Source organism: Pleurodeles waltl, chromosome 6, assembly GCF_031143425.1.
Source record: "Pleurodeles waltl isolate 20211129_DDA chromosome 6, aPleWal1.hap1.20221129, whole genome shotgun sequence".
Taxonomy (NCBI): Eukaryota; Metazoa; Chordata; class Amphibia; order Caudata; family Salamandridae; genus Pleurodeles; species Pleurodeles waltl.
This window is the reverse complement of record NC_090445.1, coordinates 856,794,410-856,806,517: the sequence shown is the minus strand read 5'-3', so window position 1 is coordinate 856,806,517 and position 12,108 is coordinate 856,794,410. Positions and strand designations below refer to the sequence as shown.

The 12,108-nt window shown below is 39.5% G+C and overlaps 1 protein-coding gene across 1 annotated transcript in view; it reads left to right on the top strand.

Annotated features, from left to right (window-relative positions):
* Positions 1-12,108, top strand: part of SLIT1 (slit guidance ligand 1) — a 687,657-nt gene that overhangs the window by 521,484 nt on the left and 154,065 nt on the right. Inside the window, exons 15-17 of the mRNA XM_069239602.1 lie at positions 6,823-6,846; positions 9,424-9,568; positions 10,660-10,734. Coding sequence (XP_069095703.1) covers positions 6,823-6,846; positions 9,424-9,568; positions 10,660-10,734 — 244 coding nt within the window. The remainder of the gene's footprint in view (positions 1-6,822; positions 6,847-9,423; positions 9,569-10,659; positions 10,735-12,108) is intronic.

Here is a 12,108-nt window from a genome sequence, read left to right as displayed (position 1 = left end):
CCTAGCCACCGATTAAATCTGGGGGTGAAAAGTGAACTAATCATCAAGCATCACCCTAAGATGTTATCTTAAAGAAGTAGAAATTGGAGAGGGCCCAGCTCAGCAGGCCACCAATCATAAGACCAGCCAGCGGAGATATGCCCAAACAAAAGAATCTTTGTCTTAGAGGAGTTGCATTTAAGACAATTCCTATTCATCTATTTCATCCCGTCATTAGGCTTGAAGGCAAGCTGCCAAATTTTCCCCAAATGTTAGAGTAAGCTATGTGTCATCGCCATCAACATAGGAAATCACCTGAATGCCAAATGCATCAATAATGGGTTCATATATATGTTAAACCGTGCAGGGCTCAATAAGGAGCCTTGAGGAACGCTGGAGCGCCCATCCTACAAGAAGCACACCCTCGGATGAAACTTGACATCCCTATGGCATTTGTGAGGGCACCATAATATAATCCCTAGGATTCCTCCTTTCCAGTTTTCATCTTCCTTACTGCTTTCTCTCATGATAGGAACAGTGCCTTCCCCTTGTGCTGAATTACTAATTTCATAGCCCAGGTACTGGACTTTCATTAGCTACCAGTTCCGTTTTCTTTTGTACTCTACATTTCAAATACTTATTCAACTGATGATTAACAACCTTTCCAAGCATTTCAGAGGTGGCTGACGCTATGGAGATGAGTCTGAAATTGTCCCACTGTGTGGGATTAGCAGGAAGGTTTGTTAAGCAAAGGAATCACAGCTGCTTGTTTCCAGCATTTTGGGATTAGTGCAGAAGTACGTGATCAATTAAAAATGTAATTTACAACAGGGTTGGTAACCTCTATAACAGATTCTAAAACACTAGGCAGGCAGGGGTCAAAAGAAGAGGCAGATTTGCATTGAAAATTTTCCTGTCACAATTGTCCTAAAGAGATCTGTTTGAAACTCAGAAGAGAGCAAGATACTTTAGCGAGAGCCATACCGGACCTGTAACAAAATGTGGAACAGGTCCTATTTTTAAAAAATGATTGTTACAGTTTGTCTACTTTCTCTTCAAAAAGGTTCAGAGATTTGTCAGACAGCTCTTGAGCAGGCAACATTCTAGCGATGCAGACTTAAGAAATGCTTTCACAACTTAAAATTTTCCCTTGTAGAGTTGCCATCCTCCCTAATTTAGCCAAAAAAGACTTGGTGTGTGATTTCTTAGTCTTTTTTCAATACTCTTTTAAGAGCTTGGTTGTAAATAGCTTTTTCTTCTTGATTGTAACCCGATCTTCATGTGCTAAATACAGCATGTCTAGTCCACGTATGCCATTTAACACATGTTTTCTTCACCACGTGTGATTTTTACCACAAGTGAAAAATAACGCATTTGGTAAATAACACCCAATTACAAGTAGGAGAGGTCATTAAATATCAGTGGAAAATACCACCTAAAAATCCCTCTAGTCAAAAGCAGGTGGTAAAATACTTCTAAAATGTAGGGAATTAGAGATTAGCTGTAAAACAGTAGAACAAAACAAATGCCTACACAATAATGCAAAAAGACCCCAGTATATGCACTTTTTGATCTTGAAAAATAAAAGCTCACACACCTGCACACAAGGCCAGGCCTACATAAACAGCCTTGGGCAGATGAAGTTTTCACAAGTTAATTGTGGCAGCTCATATTTCTGCAGGACACCACAATGGATGCAGTGCAGCTAGGCCACTACTGCTACAACAAACCATGTAGCATGAGGATGGAAACCAGGTGACCAATCAATGACCTCAAAGGCACATCAACGCAGGACAAGAGCCAGGGTTAACAGAGCAATGATAGAATCAATAAACATGAGTCAGCTTGAAATCCAAGTGATACACAAGCTCAATATGGGCACCATACAAAACATATTTTCATCATTACAAATGCCCTGGAGCCCAACATAGGGATCCACTGCCATAGTCACTTCCTAAAAATGGTAACAGCACTACAGGTCTTTAGAACAGACACCCCACAGCAGATAGTAGGACTAGTGCATGGCCTTTCTCAGTCAACCTTTAGCAAAGCACTCCGTTAAATGACGTGTTGCAGATGGTCATAATTCTTTCTTCCCGCACCTTAAAGTAGACCTGAGTTGGAGAAGCATGACCAGCTACTGTGCATTAGTGTTCGTGCTTGGCAACTCAATTAAGTACTTAACATTTCAATGCTTTGAATTTGTTCTAATGTTCTCAACATCATGGTGTTATGTTGATACAGTATTGATTTGCTCCATTATCTCCTTCCACTGGCATGTTTTATTTGTTTGTAGTGGCATATTCAGGATGCAATAGCACATTAGATGGTCATGGTGTTTTACCACCTCATTGGCAAAGACGTCTAGCTTGGGATCTGTAAACTTGTATTGCCTTTCCCTGTTGGTGTAACTTTGGGCTGTCCTAAGGTTCTTTTGTGTGTTGCCCTGACTGTTTCCGTTCTCTAGGGATTCATTCACTCACTCCAAGGGCCAGATGTATAAAGCATTTTCAAGTCGCAAACGGGCTGATTTGCAGAATCGGCCCGTTTGCGACTTGAAAAGTGCTTTTTGGGATGGACAAAGCCCAAACTGCGATTCGGTAACTTGTTACTGAATCGCAGTTTGGGTTTTGCAATTCGGTATTAGGAAGGGGCGTGTCAAGGGCGTCCCTTCCTAATACCGAATCCAAATGGTATGTATGATTGTTTTGTGACCGCAAATGCAGTCGCAAAATAATCAGTTTCTAACTGGTGCTAACCCATTCCCCTTTGTGAATGGCAGCAAAAATATTTTTTCAGAGCAGGTAGTGGTCCCACAGACCACTACCTTCTCTGAAAAAATGAAAAGAAAACTTCTCATTTTTTATTTAAAATGCATCTCGTTTTCCTTTAAGGAAAACGGGCTGCATTTAAAAAAAACTGCTTTATTTAAAAGCAGTCACAGACATGGTGATCTGCTGTCTCCAGCAGGCCACCATCCCTGTGAGGGCAGCCATTCCCAATGGTGTTGCAAATTGCGACCTACCTCATGAATGTTCATGAGGTAAGTCATTTGCGACCCCATTGAGAATTGCAAACACTGTAAAGTACACTGTTGTACATCCGGTTTTGCGACTCACATCAGTTCTTTGTACTTGTGGCCTCAAGTACTTCCAGTGCCTGAAAATGGACACTTCTGATGTTTTGTGGTTGTGCTGTTTGTCAATTGCAGTGTTTACCATATGTGCTAAATAGCACACATTTGGTATTTAACATATTTAACACATGCATTAAATATCGAGTCTGCAGTCCATGGTAAAAACTCATAATCAGTGTTATTCGATACATGTTATTTAGAGAACCCTGTGGAATCACTATTTATCCCTCACCAAATTCCTAATCAAGGCCTCTGTAGTGTGAATAAATCAAGTTTAGATTAATTTGTGCACTTGTTGTAAGCATGTGCAATATTAAATATGTGCAAAGCTACTCCTAATTTTGATTATGGGAATCAGGACAAGTGACAAATTCAGTGAGTAAACTGTATTTGCAAATATGGAAATTCTACCAGTGGGAGAGTTTTCGCATTTGCAAACTTACATAGAGGTCAGTTTGTGGTCTTCCTGAGTGGGACCACCTTAAAACGGTGTTTGAGTACCCATATTCTCGTGAAATTGTTTGTAATCACCTGAAATTTCCAAGTAGATTGTCACCCTGGAAACATACACAAATTCATCTCTTTCAAGGGATGGCAATATTGTGGTTCCAGCTAGATCGGAACGGCTTTCTCTATGGTAAAATATTTTCCTTTTGAAGAAAATAATTTACATGTGGTAGTGCACATTTATGTTACATGTCTCGATGATGAAAATTCTCTCGGTGAAATTTTGCATACATAAATGTTAAAAGTTATACTATGTTAGCAAGTGGCAACGGACTATAGCTCCATGCACCCTAACCCCTATCTCCTGCTCTGTATTAAGATGTTAATAAAAAACTAGAAAATTGCTCATGCGTGCATTCATCCGAACATCTGCTCCCAAGGAGCAATCCTTAAAAAAGGAACTATGATCAATTCAAATATTGATGGTGCACCACACTAAAGAATATTAAGAAGTCCAATTCTTAAATATAAGTCCATTTATATTTTCACTTTATTCTTCTTTTCTTTAAAAATAGGGTACATTCATAAAAGAAACAGCCTAATTCTTCTTTTCTTAAAAATAGAATAAAGAGAAGATGTAAATGAACCTATATTTAAGAAGTGGACTTCGTAATATGGTTTAGTGTGGTGCACCATTAAGATTTGAAAAAATGTTAAAAGTGTGCATACTACTGGAAAACTATAACTGTCAGCAGTTTCCAGATGTTCTCATGGAACTATCTTGAAATCGAAAAAGTCACTATTTTCCCCTTATTGTTAAAGTGATCTTACAAGAGCAAGTCTCTTTACTTTTTCATTAGTTTCCCCATGAATCATGTCTACTGTATATACTTACCTATGGGTTTAAAGAACCTGGCTGTCATTAATGAAATCACTCTTAAGTCAGTGCACGTACCTTCTGACTGAACAAATTAATGTTTTCGGCCACCTTTAGCCAAGCCAATATTTACACAAAGTAAAGCTTCCTATACTAAAACAAACAAACTTACAATTTTAGTAGGTGAACTCCTGAACTTAATAGCATTGAAGTTATTTTAAGATCAAGTAATGACTGTGGTTAATCTTGATGGTCTGATCCCACAGAAAATCGTAGCCAAGTTGCATCACTTGTTATTGGGCTGTCCTAAGTCTTTAACTTAAAGACGTTATTTTATAGCACCTAGCCTTTGTAGATATGATATTGAGAAACACAAAAATGCAATGACTTATGTATTAAGTATATCTAAAAATTAATATAGCAAGAAAGGTTTTTGTTAAGAAAAAATCTAATTTATTTGTTGCTCGGGTCTTTTAACATATAACTGGTTGGTTTTAATTTGTTCTGCATTTATTGCATCTGTATGGGCATTAGGCTAGCTTTTAAATGATTAAAATGAGAACATGCTATTATATTTAGTAAAGGCAGGACCAACAGAATTATACTATTCAGTAGCTACTTTAGAATCTGTATGATTAGGAGATTCTTGCATTTGCCGCATGTTCTATCATTTGGTACATAATCTGCATATTATTACCAAATAATTTTTTGTATCCATCCGATAAACTATAACGAAATATTCTGCATATAAATAAATCATATACAGTCCTTGCCAGGCTGGCCAACTTTCACTTATTGACTGTTGTATTTATCATCAAGGAGGTAAAGATTTCTCAGAGATTGTTGTAACTTCTATAACATAGTTAAGATTGAGGGAAGCGATTTTTTCTTTTGTTTTCAATATGCAAAAAACCTCTACAAACAATTATATTTGCACCAGCCTTAAAAAAGACTGATATTTTATTTGAAAAATATTGTTTCATTATTGGTGAAAATGTATATAAATATTCAAATAATCTCAAAGCAATGGTTAAGTAAAGAGGACAATAAGCATATAGAAAAAAGTATGCCAGGCTTTTTGCTTCTTTTTAAGGCCACATGTTATGAATTTTCAAGAGCTCCTTTTTAAGGCAATTACATGTTGACCATGTGATGTTCCAAAGGACAGCTTCTTATTGAAAAGAGATGTTTTAGGAAACACAAAGTAAATGCAAAATTGAGCTCCAGCAGAAAGATCTCTTCTATGTGCAGAGTCATAGAGTCTGATTTAGAGTTTGACGAAGGAGGGGTTACTCAGGCACAAACATAACGGATATCCAGTCCACTGTATTACAACATTATAGTCTATGGAAATTGGCACGGGATATCTGTCACGTTTGCTGGAGTAGCCCCTCCACCTAACTCTAAATCAGGTCCCTAGTCTTGCAAAGTGTATTCAAATACAAGTTTGTACATATTTGTGTTCTACTAAAACACTTCACTTAAGTTTTTTCATATTTTTCTCTGGTGAGATGACAGCATTGACAAAATGGTGGCCCTTGGCAAAGTCTTTAATGTTAGGTGAATACAAGTTTAATTTTTCTGCTAATTGTATGCAATTTTCTTTCTTCGGATACCTTTGTAGCTTCTGGATGATTGAAATCTATTTTGTATCAATAACAAAGCACAAATTTGTATTTATATGGTACTAGTGGGGTGGTATCTCCCCACCTGTAAACACCAGTAGAATGCAGTAACGTGACAGTAAGCCAGATATAAGTTAATCCCCACAGAAGCCTTCGTCCTCCCTCACGCCTTGAAAAGGGATCGGACGGGCGGTAAACGAGGCTGGGCAGCATGCAGCCTATTTCCAAGGTGATTTTACCAGACAGATTTTTCAGCAGGTAAATTTGTTCCCACAGTTGGTAATGGCAGGTGCAGGAACAACATCCCAGTCTTGATTGAACTGTGCAGAATTCCACACAGGAATTCTGCTCCACTTAGCTAATAATTTGGAACTTAATGTGCTAAAATGTCAGACTATATAGATAATCGTTTCACACAATATGCCCATCTGTTGTATAGTTGGCCTTTTCCATTGCATATAATTTAGCCTACTCTGATGCATAATTTGTTTTTTATTGCTATATAATTCCTGTGACCCTGAATGTAGACCACAATTATAATTCATATTTACAGCAGGATAATATATGCAGTATGTTGGTAACTTTTCATAATTCTTTGGCTCATACAATATTTATAGTTTCAGCCTTATAACCTTGAACACTGTAGCACTGGGGACCTAAAATATACTCTTGCCATGTTGTCACTGGCAGTACAAACATTTTTAATCAACTATAAATGTTTATGATTAATTCTACACTTATTGTGTTTTTCCCCACAGCTAAAGAGCAGTATTTCATCCCAGGTGAGAAGCAATTGCGAAGTGCATTATGTTTTCTTATGCCTGAGTATGCGAAAGTTTGATATGGTGAAACTTCAGGTAGATGTTGACCTCCGGGACCAAATACAAAGAGGGAATATGACGAGCAAATGATCACATGCTAAGTATATGCCAAGGTCCTGTCTCTTTCTGACTCCAGTATTGAAGAGAACATTCGCTACGAGATGGTAGGACCAGAACATTACTTTATTGGTTGCTGCAGAGACAGCTACAGATCTTCCATATGCTGTAAATGTAGCTCTGCTTCAGCTCCCGTTCTTCAATCATTGGTTATGACAAGAAACACCATGTCCCTGATTTAAGAGGGCCTAGTGCCACTTTAGTGCCGCCTTGGCGTCATTTTTTTTACGGTAAGGTGGCCTTTTCCCCACACCATATTTACAAAGTGGTGCAAAGCATGCATTTCGCTACTTTGTAACACTTTGTGCTACATTATGCATGTGCCATTCATAATGTATGCAAAGGGGGTAACAGATTTCTTTGCTTCATTAATTTCGGTACTTTTAATTCCTGCTCAGAGCAGGTGTTAAAATGGGGCACACCATTGTTTACAATGGGCCCCTTTGTACTGTTCAGGGTTAGCGCCAACATTTTGGTGCTAACCCTGAACAGTACATCAGTAGTGTAAAAAATGTTGATGTGATTGCCCCCTACCCTGCGCCATGGTGTGTCATATCTTAGATACTGCGCACACATGGTGGCGGTAGGGGGGCTCTAAGTGGCAATAGGAAAGTGGCACTGCACTGGGTGCAGAGCCACTTTCCTTAACACTGCCTCTATATTTTATGTCATGTATTTTCTTGACTGAAAAATATTTCTCTCTTTTTGTAAGTTAGCACATGTTCAAGTAATTTTTTTGGGGCATTGTCCTAACTGGTGCAGGCCTTGACCTAAAGTTAATGCTCACTATACCCCTGCCTCTTTTAATGGCTTTCTCATCCCTGATGCACCTGAATGGGCAGTGGATTGAGTCAGCATTTGGTTCACTAGTTTGCCACTCTGAGATTCCCTCTCTGATGTTTATTCTCAGTTCTGGCTGAGACATTGGTGACTTTTGGTCTGCAGATGGTTTTATCTGGAGCACTGGGAGCCAATGTTGTTAAACATGTCTAAAATACAACACTTCACCAACCCAAAGGTTCAGTTAGGCACATTGGCCCTCATTAAGAGTTTGGCGGGCGGCAGAGGCCACCTGCCAGACTCTGCCCGCCTTAAGACTGCCTGTGAGGCCTGAACCTCACCGGCCCTAATAGGACTTCACTGCTGGGCTGACGGGCAGAAACACTGTTTCCGCTCACCGGCCCTGCGTGAACAGGGCCTTAACATTGACACCAGCTCCTAATGGAGCCGGCGCCAATGTGGCCGCGCGACAGGTGCAGCAGCATCCGTCACGCATTCGCAGTGGAATGCGTGATGGGGCTGTGCATGGGGGCCCCTGCACTGCCCATGCCTAGTGCATGGGCAGTGCAGGGGCCCCCATGGGTCCCCGATACCCCCATTCCTCCAGCCTTTCCATGGCGGTGTAGATTGCCAGGGAAAGACTGGGGATGATGACTCCTAATCCCCAGGGGGGTGCTGCAAGCAGCACCGCCCTGGAGGATAAAAACCACTGGGACTGCCATGCTGCCAGCTTGTGACAGCCTGGCAGTGTCAGTGGTCCGGCCGTAGCAGCTCCACCACGGTCATAATGCGGTGGTGTGACTGCCACCGCGAGTCTGGTGGTTATGCGACAGCCTGACTCGTAATGAGGGCCTTTATATTTGAAGATTATCTTTACTGTCTGAAAGATGCCTTGTTGGTTCCTCCTGACCTCCTGTAAGTACAGTGCCACAAGAGACTCTTTTGTGAGAAGTATCCTATGACAGATGCTGTAATCACTAATTAATGCATTAATAAGAGGGAAGCATCCCTCTCATTTTTATTCTAAGTCAGGGGGCAAAGGCATCCAGGAAATCATCAAGCAGAGTGATGGGTAAATTCTTTTCATGCAGTCTCCGATTTCTTCTATAATGAAATTGGTCCCTTCTTGAAAACAATGCCTGACAAATATTAGGAAAAAATTCTAGATCTCTGATGTTTGATGCATTGCTTCTTCACTGGAAATGGTGAATACGATGATTGTGATTTAGGTTTTCTCTGTTCTATAAACAAAAGACCTTCTATAATTGAAAGAACTGAATGATTTTCCCACTTCAAGATCTTTTTACCTTTCCTGGCTCCTCAGTTGTAACGCAATGAACTCAAGCACTCCTAATCAATTTCCTAAAATCAAGATGGGTTTTCCCATCAGTGGACCTCTGTTGTCCTCACTTAAGAATACATACCTACTGACCTTCTGATTGGACACTTTTGATACTAACAGTTTGGAAGCATACCTTCAGACATTGAAACAACAATAGAATATGACTAAGGTAAATTTCCATGTTTGTATGACCCTGCATCAACGAATCTCACACTCCCCATTTGGATTCACAGGAACAGTGGGAGACAGCAATGACTTCCACATCCATTCATAGTCCATTCTCTATTTACTTGAACTAGGAACTGAAGATTATCAGCTGAACAGCGAGTGCAACAGTGATGTAGTGTGTCCTCCAAAATGCAGATGCGAGTCGAATGTGGTGGAATGTTCCAATCTGAAGCTCACCAAGATCCCGGACCGAATCCCACAGTCCACGGCGGAACTGTAAGTGCAACCCATCCCTACTTCAGCTGAAGCAAACATATCAAATACCCTGTGTCATGTACTAAATGTGAATGTATGAATATGTGGCATATCTCCTCAGTAATCTAGAAATAGCTATGTTGTACTCTTGATTATTAACTCTGCTGCTGGAGTGAGGACACATATTGTTTAACTACTCACATAGCAACACAACAATTCAGGTGTAGCAAATTTACAAAATCTGTTTAGATTCAGTTATAGTTAACTAACCAAATGTTTAATAATTTTAAATCTAAAAACCTGTAAACAAACAATGCATTCAAAAATCTATGCACATGTATTTATTGAATGATTTCAGTAATTAGGGGAACAAGTGGTTTGTGGGATGAAGGAGAAAACCTCACAATACATGTGAAGCAGGTCTTGACAAGTATTTGATTAGGTGCATCTCCAGGACACTTTTGTATGAAACAATTAATTTGATGGCAATATGGGTAGTGTAGAATCACAAGAACTTCCTTTGATGCTGCAGTTCTGCCCAGGGTAATCAATGCAACAGCACTAATTGCATAACCTGTAAAGCAAGTCACCTGAGAGTTGAAAAGTCACACCTATTACAGTCTGTAGCAACAATGTCACATGGGTGGGTGCATCAACATTCTCCCAGACTTCAGTCATTTCAAAATATACACAAACATGTATGTACACACTCACAAATGCAGATGAATGGGGGTGTACACTTGTAGGTCACCACGATGCTGCTACATGATATACTCAGAAAGCAGTTCCTTTTATCTGCAGTCATGCCCACAGTATAGTCTATTTCTTCTGTAGCACAATGGTTATTAAATGAACCACCACACATTTTCAAAGAGAAGACATGGTTACAAAGAGATAGTTTAGCTCTTTATTCTAAATATTCAATATAGCATTTCCTTTCACAGCTGTTATTGTATGCTATCCAATTACAATAGTTGCTGTGTGGTGCTTGAGAAATACTGTGTGTGTATGTGTGTGTGTTTGTGCACATATGCAGTTGGATTTTATTTCTGCTTCAACTTGTCTTATGCACCTTGAATAATTTATTTTTTATTTTTGTGTCCCTTCCAAAGGCGCCTGAACAACAATGACATTTCAGTATTGGAGGCAACAGGAATCTTCAGGAAACTTCCACACCTCAAGAAAATGTGAGTCCAAGAAGACAAACAATGGACATTCAGATTTACTGTAACTCATTAAATATTAGGGTGATGTTTTTCAGTAATAAAGTAAGAGGTATACTGAAAACATGGGAATTAATTGAGATCAAAATGACTGCAACCTGGTAGTGCCAGTAAAGAGTAAACCTCAGATAAAGAGGGAGTATGTTACTGAGAGGCTATACAGGTCGCCGCTCAGCTGTAAAGCACATTTCAAAAGTAGCTAGCATTGAGCTTAAGAAGTTCGCTATCTATAGAGGTTTTATATTCAGTAACACAATGAATAGATAGTATTAAAGCAGAAAGTTGTCCCAGTGAGTTAATGCTCATCATTGAAAAGTGTTAATATTATTTTCCAGTGGGTACAGGTGGGGGCCACTTGTACTCAGCTTTGGGGACCAGGACTTAATTTTCAATATCAAACTTTCACCAAGACCAATAGATAGAACAACAGGAAAGGGAAAAAGAATGAGGTGGGAGAAAGCTGGAATAAAGAAGAACATGCCAGAACAAGTTAGGATGTGTAGGGTGGTGCAAGAAAGAGGCATGAGGCGGAATCAAAACTAGACTGCCTTAGTGTTCCTTACCCCTGATATCCAGCATGCAGACAAGGGGCTTCAAAGAAAATCGTTGAGCCCCGGAAAGTACTTGTTTTTAACAAGCGTTAACACTGATATCTGCTGTCAGCTGAAGGACAAAACTTAGCCTTATGTAATTCAAAATTGACAAATCTGGCATCATTACATTGGGTGATAGTAACCCACTTCCAATAATTTGATATTACCTTAGTTTCAGATAATAAGCAAACTGAACTTTAATCATTAACTACAGGTGTTTATGGGCTATGACTCCATTGTAGTATAAATCTTCACACAGGGAGCTTGCATGTCATTAATTCCATTTCCTGGAAGAATCACTAAATGAAAAATTACATTTGGAGCAACAGATTTCAAGTTCAATTAGCCCATTGGCTCAAAGGGGTTTCTTCGGCACAAATAGAATCAAATTTAGTGCTAATTCATTTTCAGCTCAACTAGATTTTCAAAGAGCTCAGGTAATCTTTAATGACTTTTAGTGTGCCCTGAAGGATTATATGCTCTAAATTCCAGTAGCAGATATGTAGAATTCAATTCATTTATCTTGAGAAAATAAAAATGATCACCCTTCCCATGGCTCGATAAACAGCATCCTGTCTCCCTCATCAAGGGAAGATAAATGATTCAATGCATCCATTAGTTGGTGAACAAGCACACCCATTTGGTGTGGGTAGCAAACAGACTTGGACTAGAGTGGCACAGTTATTGCCTACTTTCCTCTAACACTAGCATGTCCCACCTGGTCAGGCTGCTAGAACTTTCCATG